Source organism: Theropithecus gelada, chromosome 13, assembly GCF_003255815.1.
Source record: "Theropithecus gelada isolate Dixy chromosome 13, Tgel_1.0, whole genome shotgun sequence".
Lineage (NCBI taxonomy): Eukaryota > Metazoa > Chordata > Mammalia > Primates > Cercopithecidae > Theropithecus > Theropithecus gelada.
In genome coordinates this window covers 89,941,541-89,957,821 of record NC_037681.1, presented here as the reverse complement: position 1 = coordinate 89,957,821, position 16,281 = coordinate 89,941,541, and the positions used below count along the sequence as shown (strand labels likewise).

At 36.9% G+C, this 16,281-nt stretch overlaps 1 protein-coding gene across 2 annotated transcripts in view; it reads left to right on the top strand.

Annotated features, from left to right (window-relative positions):
* Positions 1-15,747, top strand: part of GFPT1 (glutamine--fructose-6-phosphate transaminase 1) — a 66,793-nt gene extending 51,046 nt beyond the window's left edge. Inside the window, exons 15-20 of one of the 2 annotated variants that reach the window (XM_025353884.1) lie at positions 115-272; positions 7,692-7,806; positions 8,052-8,179; positions 9,035-9,202; positions 10,365-10,526; positions 11,191-15,747. In XM_025353884.1, coding sequence (XP_025209669.1) covers positions 115-272; positions 7,692-7,806; positions 8,052-8,179; positions 9,035-9,202; positions 10,365-10,526; positions 11,191-11,235 — 776 coding nt within the window. In that variant the 3' untranslated portion in view covers positions 11,236-15,747. The remainder of the gene's footprint in view (positions 1-114; positions 273-7,691; positions 7,807-8,051; positions 8,180-9,034; positions 9,203-10,364; positions 10,527-11,190) is intronic. The other variant, XM_025353885.1, reaches the window with a different exon arrangement.
* Positions 15,748-16,281: the final 534 nt, after the last annotated feature.

Genomic DNA, 16,281 nt, shown 5'->3' with positions numbered 1-16,281 from the left:
TTGTTTAAAACAAGTAATATTGTTGAAAGTGTGGTCAATTTGTTTTTGCTGCTAAGAAACAGCATATGCTAAAACTGTTCTGTATGTGTTATGCTTGTCCTACTTTTTACACAGGTGAGACAGCAGATACCTTGATGGGTCTTCGGTACTGTAAGGAGAGAGGAGCTTTAACTGTGGGGATCACAAACACAGTTGGCAGCTCTATATCACGGGAGACAGATTGTGGAGTTCACATTAATGCTGGTCCTGAGGTTGGTGTGGCCAGTACAAAGGTAAATTCTTGACTCATTTCTCTGATGATTATTTAATCATAGTGTCAGTGAAGCAGACTAGTCTATAGACTATGCTGTATCTTATTTTTTTAGCAGTTACAGAACTCACACATTTTACTAATCATTGTAAATACTGTAGGACTTAAGGGTCAGTTAGATAAAAGACTTGTCATTCTCTCCCTCCTCCTAATCTTAGAGTTTAAAAGGGACTTATATATATAAAATGTAAGTCCATTTTGAAAAGGTCTCTGCTGGCTACCCTTGTCTATCACTTACTGCCCTCCTGCTAGGCACAGTAGGATACATAACAAGTATATAACATCCTCCTCTTTTATGAAGTTTAGTCTGGAATTCAAAAAGTAACAAATTAGAAACATCCACTTGAACCATTTTTGGAATTTTTATTTATCTATTTATGGTTTCTAATAAATAATGTAAAAATGTACATACTACCTCTGAAAATTTGTAAGGAGGAATACACCTTTGGTATACAATTTGGCAAGTTCCGGGCACAGTGGCTCACGCCTGTAATCCCAGCACTTTGGGAGGCTGAGCTGGGCAGATCACTTGAGCTCAGGAGTTCAAGACCAGCCTGGCCAACATGGTGAATCCCCGTCTCTACTAAAAATACAAAAATTAGCCAGATGTGGTAGTACGCGCCTGTAATCCCAGCATACCCGGGAGGCTGAGGCAGGATGGAATCACTTGAACCTGGGAGGTGGAGGTTGCAGTGAGCTGAGATCATGCCACTGTACTGCAGCCTGGGTGACAGAGCGAGAGTCCATCTAAAAAAAAAAAAAAAAAAATTTTAAATTTGGCAATTAAAAAAATTTTTTAATGAGTATCGTATGACAGTATCTGTTTCTCTTTAGATATTGCTCTGGGGAGGTTTAAAGGTGCTGTCTTGTTTTTTGAAGGCCTAGTAAGACTACTTTGCTCTTTGGAATTGGAATATGCGTAAATTTAGGAGGCTAGTAAAAATAGGAAATCTTAGAAAGTTGTATAAATACAAGAGATGTTATCCTTCCACAGGTGTTTTTTGGGGTTTTAGGTTTGTTTGTTATTTAGAGACAGGGTCTTGTTTTGTCACCCAGGCTGGGGCTGGAGTGCAGTGACAGGAATCATAGCTCCCCGCAGCCTCAAATTCATGGGCTCAAGTGATCTCTGCCTCAGCCTCTTGAGTGGCTGGAACTACAGATGCACCACCATGTGTGGCTAGTTTTTTTTTTTTTTTAAACCGGGTCTTGCTATGTTGCCCAATGTGTTACTTTTTACGATTTCACATTTTTGTTTTCTCAGTATTTTTCTGCTTAAGTTTGATGTTTCTTGCTGATTAATAAGATGTTGGGGTATTGGTGGATTTGAGTTTAATTAAAGAATTGTGGAAGACAATGTTAATGTGTGCATAACTGCATTTGAGTTTTTCCCTCAAAGATTCTCATAGAGAATTTTTAGTAGAAAGTTTGTGATTCTTACATAAAAATTCTTCTTTTTTTTTCCTTTTTTTTTTTTGGAGACGGAGTCTCACTCTGTTGGCTAGGCTGGAGTGCAGTGGTGCGATCTCAGCTCACTGCAACCCCCACCTCCTAGGTTCAAGCGATTCTCCTGCCTCAGCCTCCCAGGTAGCTGGGATTATAGGCACCTGCCACTACGCCTGGCTAATTTTTGTATTTTAAGTAGAGATGGGGTTTCACTGTGTTGGCCAGGCTTGTCTCGAACTCCTGACCTCAAGTGCTCTGCCTACCTCGACCTCCCAAAGTGCTGGAATTACAGGCATGAGCCACTGTACCTGGCCCTTTTTTTTCTTTGAAACAGAGTCTCTCCTCTCTGTCATCCAGGGTAGATAGAGTGCAGTGGTGCAATCATGGCTTACTGCAGCCTGGGCCTTCCCAGGCTCAGGCAATCCTCCCACCTCAGCCTCCTGAGTAGCTGGAACTACAGGTACAGGCCACCACCCATGCCTGGCTAATTTTTGTATTTTTCTGTAGAGGCGGAATTTTACCATGTTGCCCAGGCCAGTCTCTAACTGTTGGGTTCAAATGATCTGCCTGCCTTCTCCTCCCAAAGTGCTGGTGTTATAGGCATAAAAACTCTTGAGTGAGATTTTTATTTCATGGGTATTTTGATATTGCTAACACTGTAATTTACAGAGTGCTGAAACTTGAATTTTCTCCATATGGTAATTAAAACGTGTTACATGTTTGTACTTGGGTTTCCATCCTGTTGCTGAATAAATGACCAGCCACCTTTAGTAGCACTTAACGATTTGATTAGGGGATTGGAATCCCAGAGCCTGTTTGTTTATAACAGATTGTGAAACAAGGGCTACAACGTGGTGTATGTGGGATATGGGATTGTTTGATTGGATGGATGCCATTGACTTAATCTTTTCTGGAATTGTGAGCTACCAGGGGAAATATATATATTTTATATTTCTCATTCCTTTGTTTATGAGACACCTGTTATCCTGGCACTTTGGGTGGCTGAAGTGGGAGGATCACTTGAGGCCAAGAGTTCAAGACCAGCCTGGGCAACATAGTGAGACCTCATCTCTATAAAAAATTCAAAAATTAGCAGGGCATAGTGGTGCATGCCTGTAGTCCCAGCTATTCAGGAGGCTGAGGCAGGAGGATCCCTTGAGCCCAGGAGTTTGAGGCTGCAGTGAGCCATGAGCACACTACTACACTCTAGCTTGGATGATAGAGTGAGACCCTATCTTAAAAAATAGTAATAATACATTAGCATTGGTATACCCACCATCTAGCTTCTACCATAGCATATTCACCAATTTTAAGTGTACAGTTTTAGTGAATTCATTTGGCTGTGCAACTGTTATCACAATCCAGTTTTAGAAGATGATCACCTGAAATATTCCTTTGTGTTTCTTTATAGTCAGTCCTCACGCCTACCCTCCAGCCTCATACTCAGGAACTACTGTTTTCTCTTGCTGTATTGTGGCATTTTCCAGAAAATTCTTGTAAATGGAGTTGTATAACACGTCTTGTATGTCTAGCTTCTTTCTTTTAGCCCGAAGTTTGTTTTTTAAATAAAACCGGTTAAATTTAGCAGTGAGGTATTGTATACCAACTTTAGTAACGCTAATGTTAATGAGTTCTGATGACCCTCTGCTGTTGGACCAGCTGAGCCTGAAGTTTTTGAGATTTGTTCGTGTTGTTATTTGTGTCAGTTGTTCTTTCTTTCTGCAAGTGTTTTTTTAAAATATCTTTTTATTTTAAAATAACTATATAGGAAGTTGCAAAGATAGTACGGAGAAGTCTTATGTACTTTTCACCCATTACCCCCAGTGGTTACCACACGTAATAAGAAAAATTAGCGTTTTTTTAGTACAGACTTTAATTTTTTTCAAAAATGACTCTTAAAAAATTTAGTAAGTATGGCAGTTTAGTATTACTTTCATTTTTCTTGGGTTCTAAAGTAATTTTATTCAACTGTCTTAGACATTTTGGGCTTAGTTACTTACAATAAGTTTTGGGTTATTTAGTCACAGACCATTCCAGATGGCAAATAAAAGTTTTTATGTTAATGGATGTTGAAAGAAGTTGATTATTATTACTATGATTATTATTACTATTTTGAGATGGAGTTTTGCTCTTGTTGCCCAGACTGGAGTGCAGTGGTGTGATCTCTGCTCACTGTAACTTCTGCCCTGCGGTTTCAAGCGATTCTCCTGCCTCAGCCTCTTGAGTAGCTGGGATTACAGGTACCCGCCACCACACCCAGCTAATTTTTGTATTTTTAGTAGAGACTGGGTGTCACCATGTTGGCCAGTCTGGTCTCAAACTCCTGACTTCATGATCCACCCACCTTGGCCTCCCAAAGTGCTGGGATTACAGGCGTGAGCCACCGCGCCTGGCCAAATAGTTGATTGTTGATCCTAATCCCTGGGCCCAGTGATGGAGCTAGTAGAAGAATTCTGTGATTATAAATTCTCAACTTTGCCTGAAAAGCTGTCAGGATTAGAGGGATCTTACTGAGTTTCTCATAGTGTCAGACCATAGATAATTTGATACCTCTGGAGGAACTGATGGGTATAAATGGTAGGTTCAGCAGTTTTTATATGTTATTGCAGGTGTTTAGAATTTCACCAAAGTGCTGACTTTTGTTGATTAAAAAAAATAAAAATGTAACTTTGTTTTTGGCTGACAAAAAGAAAAACCAAGTTTAACATTTCCGAGTCAGGATTTTCTTGGTAAACACTTTGAAACCTCAGTAGATTCTAAATGTAGGGTATAGCTTATTTTTCCTCATAATTGGTTTCCTGGTATGTATTGATGAAATTAAAAATATGAAATTGAAATTAGAAATTAAACTGTAAGAGCAATGCAATGGAAAAACATGGATTAAAGTTGCTCTGTTTAATATTTGTACTTAAAAACTAGTGTTCAGATGGTTTCAGTTCAAACAAATAAACACTAGTTTGTAGAATAACATTTTTAGTTATGGGCTACAGGAACTGGAATACTCATTATCTGATCAGTTTGGATTGGAAACAGTTTAAGTATCCCAGGGGTCCAAGATACCTCTGACCTGGTAGTATATTTTGTGATTAGTTGATTTATTGAAAAGTAAACCACAGTAGGAAGAAGTAGACTGGAAGAGACTGGAATTTAGAATATAGATGTGCTCATTAGTCTTGGAGGTGGAGGACTTCAAATTCACTTTAGTGTTATGGGAAAAGATTCGAATCTGCTGGTAGAATATAATAGGTGTACAGGGAGGCAGTTGTGGAGGACCATGTGAGCAGCTGGAGGCTGGGAAGTCCAGCAAGAGGAAATAGGGAGTCTCATTTAACTATTGGGATGATAGGGAGTTACCAGACTGTGATTTTATTATAGAGGGAGTCTCATTATCCACATCATGCCAGGAAATCACTAATGGACTAATCCCTTATCAAGAGAAGAGTAATGGAAATTCAGCATATAATCCATGTGCATGTGCGCGCGCACACACACCCCTTAGAATAAATTTCCTAAAGCTAAAATTAAAACACTGTAACTGATAACAGCACAATAACCTACTGTTTTAATAAAAGAGATGTAAGTAAAAGCCTCAAATATCTGAAACATAAAAATGTTTTTCTTAATAACTATTGGATTAAAAAAAAATCAGAACTACCATTAAGAAAAACTTACTAGAGGCCGGGTGTGGTGGCTCACGCTTGTAATCCCAGCACTTTGGGAGGCCAAGGTGGACGGATCACTTGAGGACAGGAGTTCAAGACCAGCCTGGCCAACATAGTGAAACCCTGTCTCTACTAAAAAAATACAAGAAAATTAGCTGGGCATCATGGTGGGTGCCTGTGATCCCAGCTACTTGGGATGGCTGAGGCAGGAGAATCACTTGAACCCAGGAGACTGAGGTTGCAGTGAACCAAGATCACACCATTGCAATCCAGCCTGGGCAATAAGAGCACAACTGTGTCCCCCCCCGCCCACAAAAAAAGACTTACTAGAAAAAAGTAAACAATGAATAATAGAGGTAAAAATTTAGAGTGTGTGGCCAAAGTGATAAATAGAGGTAAATTGCATTAAATTCCTAGCACAAATTGAAGAAAATACTATATTTTTAAATGGAAAGATTGTTTTGTAAAGAAATGACATATCTCAGGATAGAATTAGTGTTCCTTCAACTTGCACTAAAATTAATTTCAAACAGACTAAAAAAATAAAAAGGAACAATGAAAACAACAGAGGTAAGAACATTTAATAATACTTAGCTTATGTTAGGATATGGAAGGATTATCTGAGTCTCAAAATTATGTCAACACCAATATAAAAGGTCAGTCCATGATGAGAAAAAATATTTGAGACGTAACAATAACTACCTTCTTAAAACCAATTTGAAAAAAACTCAAGTTGAAAAACAGGTGAAGAACAACAAAGTCATTGTCAAAAGAGAAAATATAAATGGTCAACAAACATGAAAAAAGAGCTTAGTTTTAGGATTCAAGATAGGTATGTTAAAATAGTAGTAAAGGTTCATTGTCCAGCAGTCAAAATGGTAAAAATTTACTAAAGAGATAACTCAATATTTCACAGTACTTGACAAACCAGGTGCATCTCACATTCACATAAAGTTAGTAAGAATGAAAATAGTCTTGGCAGTAGGATTGTGAGTTTTAAAATATGTACAATTCTGTATCCTAAGAAAATAATTGTCTTTTAGTTCAAGCTGTCATCAGTAAAATTTATAGTACATTTTGAGCCTGTATATCCAGGTATTATACAGAACTGAATGTGTTACATTTGTCTCATTTAATTGTCATGATAATCTTATAAGTGTCAGGTGCATTTAACAGATGGGGTATCTGAGGCCTAAAGAGATGAAAACTTACCAAGGTTATAATATAACTTGACAGTTCAGTTTTGGGAATATACTTGTACTATTATTTACGAGTGAAAACAAGTTATAAAATTGTACCTGCTGATAATTAATTTTCTTAACTGTGTAAAGAAAAAGAAAAACAGTAAAAACTTTAAGGCAATATTCACAAGTGTTAATAGCATATTATTAATGTAATTATTTATATTAACAGATGAGATTAAAGATTATTATTTGTTTACTTTTCTACAATTGTACTTTCTTTCCTTTTTTTTTTTTTAATGCCAAACTTAAAAAATAAAACTGGGAGTGAGGAACAGCCAATAGGCAAAGGTGAGAATCAAAAAGCAATTAAAAAAAAAAAAATCCAACAATACCAGTGCAAGTACTCCAAGGAGAGTTTATCAAGCACTTGCGTTTTGACTTACACCAAAAACTAAATTTGGTTAGGCACATGCTGATTTACTCATCTTTTCCTTCCTTTCTTAGGGATATTAGGAATTTTATAAGCATTCAGTGAATTTATAAGGTGTTTGGCTTTTGTATCTAAGAAAGAAAGGTTAAATCATTTGTTCAAAATTCAGAAAAGGAGAATAGTGATTTCCTAAGTACTGATTCAGTTCACTGTTACTAAGGTAGTTATATTTATTTATTTATTTCATTTTTGTTTTTTGGAGACAGGGCCTCCCTCTGTCCCAGGCTGCAATGCCGTGGTGCGATCCTGGCTCACTGCAACCTCTGCCTCCTGGGCTCAAGTGATCCTCCTGAGTAGCTGGGACCACAGGTGTGCACCACCACACCCAGCTAATTTTTTAATTTTTTTTAGAGACAGGGTTTTGCTACGTTGCCCAGGCTGGTCTTGAACTCCTAAGCTCAAGCGATCCACCCACCCAACCTTCCAAAGTGCTAAGATTATAGGCGTGAGCCACTGTGCTTGGCCCTAACGTAGTTTTAAAAGATAGAGAATGTATACCATAAAACCAATGGGAATTTTATTTTCAGCTTTTTAAAATTAAAAGTTCTAAATTCTTAAGATGCGGCTACAACTAATTGTCTTGCTTTTTTGTGATGTTTCAGGCTTATACCAGCCAGTTTGTATCCCTTGTGATGTTCGCCCTTATGATGTGTGATGATCGGATCTCCATGCAAGAAAGACGCAAAGAGATCATGCTTGGATTGAAACGGCTGCCTGGTACAAAGATACTCATATGTTATACTTTTGTTGTCCTAAGGGAGTGGGTAATAGATAAAATTCTCTTCTTATCCTTGAAGCAAGTCAATAAGATCTTTCTACTTTTGCTCCGATGTATTAAAAAAAACCCATACTGATTGATAGCACAGAGGAATAGAAACAGTGGTCTTTTGTTGGTTGCTACCAATGTATTGTTATTTTATTTGTTTGGTTTACTGTCCTTTTTTGCTAATATTACTTCTTAGATTTGATTAAGGAAGTACTGAGCATGGATGATGAAATTCAGAAACTAGCAACAGAACTTTATCATCAGAAGTCAGTTCTGATAATGGGACGAGGCTATCATTATGCTACTTGTCTTGAAGGGGCACTGGTAAGTTTTCTCAGTTCTAATTAATATCAGTCCATTGACTTGCAGACCTGACACATAGTCATACTTTTACATTAAATGAATGAAATAGGTAGAACTTTTAAAAGTGCTTCTATATTTATGCATTGTGGTCTGTTTACTTTGAGAAAGTGCAACAGAGAACTCTATTCAGAAGTGAAAATCAAAAAGAGTACATTTTAGCATGATAAACTTGGATTTAGCAAGTAACTTGGGTTAATTTGTTCAAATATGAATAAAGATTAAATTCTCTAGATAAGAAATTTAATTGAGGTCAGGCTGGGCACAGTGGCTCACGTCTATAATCCCAGCACTTTGGGAGGACGTGGCAGGTAGATCACTTGAAGTCAGAAGTTCGAGACCAGCCTGGCCAACATGGTGAAACCCCATCTCTAGTAATAATACAAAAACATTAGCTGGATGTGGTAGCACATGCCTGTAATCCCAGCTACTTGGGCCCCTGAAGCGGGAAGATCACTTGAACCTAGGAGGTGGAGGTTGCAGTGAGCTGAGATCACACCACTGTACTCCAGCCTGGGCGATAGAACAAGACTCTGTCTTTAAAAAAAAAAAAAAAAAGTTACCCAGAAATATGAATATGTTCATGATAATCTAAAATCTTTAAGAACTCCTTGTGGAGCTTTAAAACTTGGAATTACTTGTTGATAATATGGAAATAGCGATCTATTAACTTGTTAGATATATTTATAGATCAGTGGTCCTTTAATACTTTCGGATAAATAGACGGTGACTTGACATATCAGATGCTTTGTGTAATATTTACTTAAACATGGATTTTTGAAAAGTGGACTGAAGACAAATCTGGTTCTTTCCTATTAGAAAATCAAAGAAATTACTTACATGCACTCTGAAGGCATCCTTGCTGGTGAACTGAAACATGGCCCTCTGGCTTTGGTGGATAAATTGATGCCTGTGATCATGATCATCATGAGAGATCACACTTACGCCAAGTGTCAGAATGCTCTTCAGCAAGTGGTTGCTCGGCAGGTAAGTCGGGGGATTGTGAGAACACTTTGGGGATCAAAGAGGGGAGTTACGCTAGCTTATTTGAATGACTTACAAATCATGTTTACACGTGTTAACTCATTTACTTTGGAATACAGCCTTTGAGGTTTACTTGTGAGGAATCAGATACTTAGAGTTTTTTTTTTTTTTGAGATAGAGTCTTGCCCTGTCACCCAGCCTGGAGTGCAGTGGCACAATCTTGGCCCGCTGCAACGTCTGCCTCCTGGGTTCAGGCAATTCTCCTGCCTCAGCCTCCCGAGTAGCTAGGATTACAGGTGCACTCCAGTACGCCTGGCTAATTCTGTGTTTTTGGTAGAGATGGGGTTTCATGTTGGCCAGGCTGGTGTTGAACTCCTGACTTCAAGTGATCCACCTGCCTCAGCCCCCCGAAGTGCTGGGATTGCAGGCGTGAACCACCACTCCTGACCCAGATACTTAGAGTTTTGAGAAGACCAATGTCGTAGATCTCGTATTGAGCAGAACCAAGACCAGAACTGAGGTCTTGGTCTCCACATCCTGTCTTCTTTCAGTTAACATATGCAGCTCCTTTTTAATTTAATACTTTAAAAACATTTAAAAATGTATTTTAAAATATTTTAAAATATATATTTCAGCTGGGTGCAGCTGCACATGACTGTAGTCCCAGCTACTCTGGGGACTGAGGCAGGAGGATCACTTGAGTCCAGGAGTGAGACCCTGTCTCTAAAAAAGTAAATAAAATAAATTTAAAAAAAATACACGTGATATATTTCAGGGGAAATCTAACATCTAGGTTTTATTTTAATATTATATAATGGAGTTTTCTTCACATCAGTTGGCTTTATATATAAATTCCAAAAGATATTATTCCCTAAGCACAATGTGGTGGTAATGAACTTGAGCTTTGAAGTTAGGCAAACCTGCAATCAAGTACTAAGCCTGATATTTCTTAGTTGCATGAGTTTAAACAAATTACTGGATCCCATAAAGCTTCTGTTTCCCTGACTATAGGTAATAACATTCAGATTTATTACATAGGAATTTAAAGAAGTCTGTCAGTGAGGCTTCATGTGGATTATGCAGTGCAGTTTTTGCACATTCATAAGCTATAGCCCTGCCTTTGCCTACCAATGATGTTGTCTATGTGTGTGATTTTCTTTCCTAGGGGCGGCCTGTGGTAATTTGTGATAAGGAGGATACTGAGACCATTAAGAACACAAAAAGAACGATCAAGGTGCCCCACTCGGTGGACTGCTTGCAGGGCATTCTCAGCGTGATCCCTTTACAGTTGCTGGCTTTCCACCTTGCTGTGCTGAGAGGCTATGATGTAAGTCATCTACCACTGCAGAAATCTTGGGATGGTTTTTTTACCTGGATACATTCTGATTTTTTTCTCCTAAATTTTTAACAATAGTGTTTGAGAAATATCTGTCACCTGTTATATTTTCATGGCCCAATTTGTAGGTTACATCACAACATCTTCTTACCCATAGAACTTGAAGGAACTTGGGGTTCAGCTTCAAGATTGTGACTCACCTTGGGTAGTCGCCACCTGTTTTCTTAATATAACCCCATGCCTCTTAATAGGGCAGCTGTTGGCATTTGGCAAGACTGTTCTTTTTTGTTTGGAACTGTCCCACACATTGAAGACTTTTTAAGCGTTCCTGGTTTCTCAGACATTGTGGCAACCAAAACATTGTGCTTTTGTTTTTACTGACCCCTATGAGGGCTACTACTTCTGTAGAGGACCACAGTAGCTCTTTCTTTGTGAACTGGCAGCTTTAGCATGCTTTTTCCTTACCAATTTCAGTTTTTTTCAGGACACATTATGTGATTATATTTTCTAATCTAATTCTTTGTAGTCTGTAATAAAGATGATTAATGATCGTATTGTTTTCTGTTTTTATAAACAAAAATAATTTGCTTATAGCAACCTTCCTTCCCCAGTCTGTATAATCTCTCAAATCTTGCCTTTTTTTAAATTTTTGCAGGTTGATTTCCCACGGAATCTTGCCAAATCTGTGACTGTAGAGTGAAGAATATCTGTACAAAATGTACGAAACTGTACGATTAAGCAACACAAGACACCTTTTGTATTTAAAATCTTGATTTAAAATATCACCCCTTAAAGCCTTTTTTAGTAAATCATTATTTATATATCAGTTATAATTATTCCACTCAATATGTGATTTTTGTGAAGTTACCTCTTATATTTTCCAGTAATTTGTGGAGGACTTTGAATGATGGAATCTATTGGAATCTGTATCAGAAAGATTTTAGCTATTATTTTCTTTAAAGAATGCTGGGTGTTGCATTTCTGGACCCTCCACTTCAATGTGAGAAGACAGTATGTTTCTAAAAATTTGTGCTTGTTTCACCATACTTCATTCAGACCAGTGAAAGAGTAGTGCATTTAACTGGAGTATCTAAAGCCAGTGGCATTGTATGCTCATAGTTGGACAGTTAGGGAAGGTTTTGCCAAGTTATATAAAGAGAAGATGTGATTTATTTTGAAATTTGTTTCTGTTTTGTTTTTAAATCAAACTGTAAAACTTAAAACTGAAAAATTTTCTTGGTAGGATTTATATCTAAGTTTGGTTAGCCTTAGTTTCTCCAACTTGTTGTCTATTACCTGTAGGTGGAAGAAATTTAGGAAGCAAAGTATTATAGTAGTGCATTGGTGGGTCTCCAATTCTTAACATATTTGCACAATTTTGTAGCACAAACTTTAAATTTGAGCTGCTTTCGACAACTGACAATATGATTTTAAATTTGAAGATGGGATGTGTACATATTGGGTATCTTACTTCTTTGTGTTTTCATCTCCTAAAAATGGTTTTTATTTCCTTGTATCTGTAGTCTTTTATTTTTTAAATGACTGCTAAATGACATATTTTATCTTGTTCTTTAAAATCACAACACAGAGCTGCTATTAAATTAATACTGACATATTCAGTATTCTCTTCAACTTTGTCACAAGGAAGAATTTCCTATAGTTAATTTTAACTTTCCTTCACTGCATTGTTGCGTAAAACTAGTCCCTTAGTGCCAGTTTGGAAGTTATTTGTGATTGTTTGGAAGATTTGCAGGTCGTTGACCTCATCATTTCCAGTATATGTGGTAGGCTAAGCTCAGAAAAAGGTATGTATGCTTTACACTGATAGCCACCAAATTTAGTATTACATTCTAGGTATTTTTCTCTCTGTATTTTCCGTGCTCTACCCCTGAAATATATTTAGGAATAAAGAAGATATAAATAAAGTGATACTGGGGTATGTTCAGCTTGTAGGTATCAGAAATGGAAGTTGACAATTTGGATTAAAATATTTAAAGTAGAATATTATTATTTGATATCCCCAAAATTGTGAGTAATGATTTCTTCATGGAGCTTTTCTGGCCAGATCTTTGGGGCTATAGGAGAGTGTGTCTGTTTTTGGTGAAGTTCTTCTTTTTCAAAAGTTTTTACTTTTAAATTGTGAAGGTAAGCTATTTAGCACAATTATTTAAGTAAGCTAAGTCTTTTCCTTCCTTTCTTTTCTCATTTGAACTTCTTGGTGAGGTTAAGATTTTCTAATAGTTACTGTTGTTGCTAGAGAATCACAGAATTCCGCTTGTGTATTAGGGTTAGAGAAAGATTTGTTATATTTTGAGGTAATTTGGAAGGACTTTCATACATGGTGACTAGAAACCTGATCTTTTTAAGAATAAAATAGGGTCACTATTTACATTATATATATATATAGCTATTATAGCTATATTAATCTACTTTAATTGTTTCTAAGATTATTTTGTGTAAGTCAGCTAGTGTGTGTATAGTATCATTTCTTATTTACAAACATGATTCATGTGGGTTTGTAGCATTTCTTATAGTTTAAAGTTTGATTCAGCATTCTAAGTTAAAACTAATGTGTGAAATCAATCATTAGCGTGCATAATCTCTGTGTCCCTCTCTGTGTGTCTTTCTATAAAGCACATGTGTACACACACACACACACACATACTGAAAGCTAGGGTAAGTTCTAAACTGAATATCGAAAACCAAAATTAAGAACAAAGAAGTGATATTTTCCAAACAAACATGGATTCTCTGCCGGGTGCAGTGGCTCAGCCTGTAATACCAGTCTCCACTTTGGGAGGCCGAGTTGGGAGGATTGCTTGAGCTCAAGAGTTTGAGAATAGCCTGGGCAACATAGTGAGACCTGGTCTCTACAAAAATATTTTTGGCCGGACGCTGTGGCTCACGCCTGTAATCCCAATACTTTGGGAGGCCGAGGCAGACAGATCACGAGGTCAAGAGAGCGAGACCATCCCGGCCAACATGGTGAAACCCCGTCTTTACTAAAAATACAAAAATTAGCTGGGCGTGGTGGCACGCGCCTGTAGTCCCAGCTACTTGGGAGACTGAGGCAGGAGAATCGTTTGAACCCAGGAGACGGAGGTCGCAGTGAGGTAGGATCGCGCCACTGCACTCCAGCCTGGCAACAGAGCAAGACTGTCTCAAAAAAAAAAAAAAAATTTTTTTTTTTTTAAAATTGACTTGGCATGGTGGCTTGCGCCGGTAGTCTCAGCAACTTGGGAGGCTTAAGTAGGAGGATCACTTGAGCCTGGGAGTTTGAGGCTACTGTGAGAGCTGTGATTGTGCCACTGTGCTTCAGCTTGAGTGACAGAGTGAGACCCTCCTGACTCAAAACAAAAAACATGGTTTCTCCTTCTCTCCTGTCTTCTTACTCTCTATCCCATTTGAGTAGTGATTTTTAAATGCTTTTATAAGTTCTTAACATAAAAGAGACATTGTAATGAGGCACACTACTAAAGTGACCATGCCCAGTTAAAACCAGTGTAATATAGGATAAGAAAATCTGATTTTTCAAAAAAGATACTCTACATAAAGAATCCTTCATATAAAAAGTTCTTTTTTTGTACTACATTTAAAGTTTTAATTCACTCATGTATAACTGAGAATTCCTTACCCTCTGAGCTCTTTTTAGGCCGGGAGGCATGTCTGTCATCTAGCATGTGGCCCAGTAAATAATTATTACATTGGAATCAGTTTTTCAATCTTTTAAAAAAAATTCTATGCCATAAGAATAAAAGATAAAGAAAAAGTAATGTTAACTGTTTTTAGCTTATTATAACTATGTCAACAAGTGTGTATTAATACCTATTATGAGAAAGTCACTGTGGTAGGCATTGAAAATTACATCATCTTTAAAGCAGTGTTTGTCTCCAGGTGGACTCATCACTAGCAAAGACTAGGTTCGTTGGAAGGCATAGGGTGTGAGAATGGGAAGATGGAGTGGAGGTGGGTTGTTAAAGTGCTGTGAGTGAGTGATTTTGTCTGCTTGAATAATGGTCCATGTTTGGGGGCATATTGTGTTTCATAAGAAGTGAAAGGTATTTGCAAAGTAAGCTACAAATGACCCATAAATCTGTAAACAACAGTCCTTAATATGCAAAGATGAAAAACAAGCATTACTGCTACCCAAAGAGAACTGGTGCTTGGTGATGTGCAGATGGGGCTGTTAGCTAAGAGAGCTATTACAGGTTTTCTCTCTTAGGTTTCATAGGAGGTAGTTTCTGCGGTGAGATTGTTTTATCTTTTTGAATACAGATCTCTTGTTCTGAGTTAGTTCTGAGGATGGGAGGAAAGGAGTTTTTTTTGTTTTTGTTTTGCTTGTTTGTTTTGTTTTGTTTTGTTTTGTTTTTGGCTCCTTAGTAATACTCCTCTGACATTTATTTCTGTTCTTCAAAGAAAGGAAACCAACTGAAATGTTTGCTTTAACAAACATTTTAAGAAGTTCTTTGGGTTTTTTTCTCCCTTTTAAAAAAATTAGGATATACCATAGCAACAAAAGAACTAATGTAAACTATTGTATGCTACAACTTGTGATTTTTTTTCTAAAGAAGCACAATGTCATTGAAAGTATTATTGAAAAGGATCATAGTCACATTGAATTTGTGAAGGCCAAAGAAATTGAAGGGAATGATATTTTCATTTTATGATATTCCCATATTTAGTAAATTTTGTGTACAAGAATACCAGGCAGAGTGTTTTACCCATGGAAACAGGTTTCAGATTGCTTTGTTTTTACTGTTAGAGTCTCAAGTTTAGAAATGTTAACACTTAAATCAGTTTTTTCTCACTATACTTAAAGATTGTTAATATTTTGGTATCTTCCTAGCTTGATGAATTTAAACATATCTTCAGCTCTGTGACAGTGACAACAAGTAGGACTGATAATATTAGCTTCAAACCGATAATATCCAGGGTTAAAATAAAAATCATAGTGAAAGCACGATTGTAAAATTATGCCATACTAACTTTTAAGTCTGTAATAGCTTGATATCAAAATTTTATGTTGTATACCATAAATAATGGCTAGCGAGAACATCTTTGGAAATTCTCAAATTACCTTTCTTACTACACTGTTTTCAGAATGAATGTAGAAATGATCCTGTTAGCTTTTCAAATGTTCTGTGGTTGAATATGTTTTTGCTTAAATAAAGCTTTGGTATTTGTTTAAATTACACTTCTTGAGAGGTGGAAATTTTAGACTCTGCTTTGCTTTGTTTCAGTTTTGTGTTTTTTGAAATGAATGTTTAGTTTACTGAGCCAGTTGGTCATTTCTTCTTCATGTCTTGTTAACTCCAGTGAGTAAGCCTGAACTGTGCATAAATTACCAAAAACTTACTTAGAATTTCATTTTGAAGCAATTTGCTAATATTTGAAGCATATACACATTTGTAGTTATGTTAAAAATTGTACTAAGAATGTAGTCAATGTCTATTTTAGTTGTAAACATTTCTCATGTCAAAACTTTATTCATTACTGTTGATTTTAAGAGTAAGAAATCACTGCCTAAGTATTACCAGAAGCCACATGTCTCTACCCCAACCTCCCAGTTTGGGAAAGAATCATTAGATAAAACAAGGGCTCTGCCTTTTCTGATACCACACTCCACAGATATTTTCTCACATCTTTTTAAACATTTTGCAATAACATGTTGTTTATAGGAAGCTTACAGGGTATGCAATGATTAAAATTTTTAAGTGAATTGATAGTTGCAAAAGAGGAATAATAT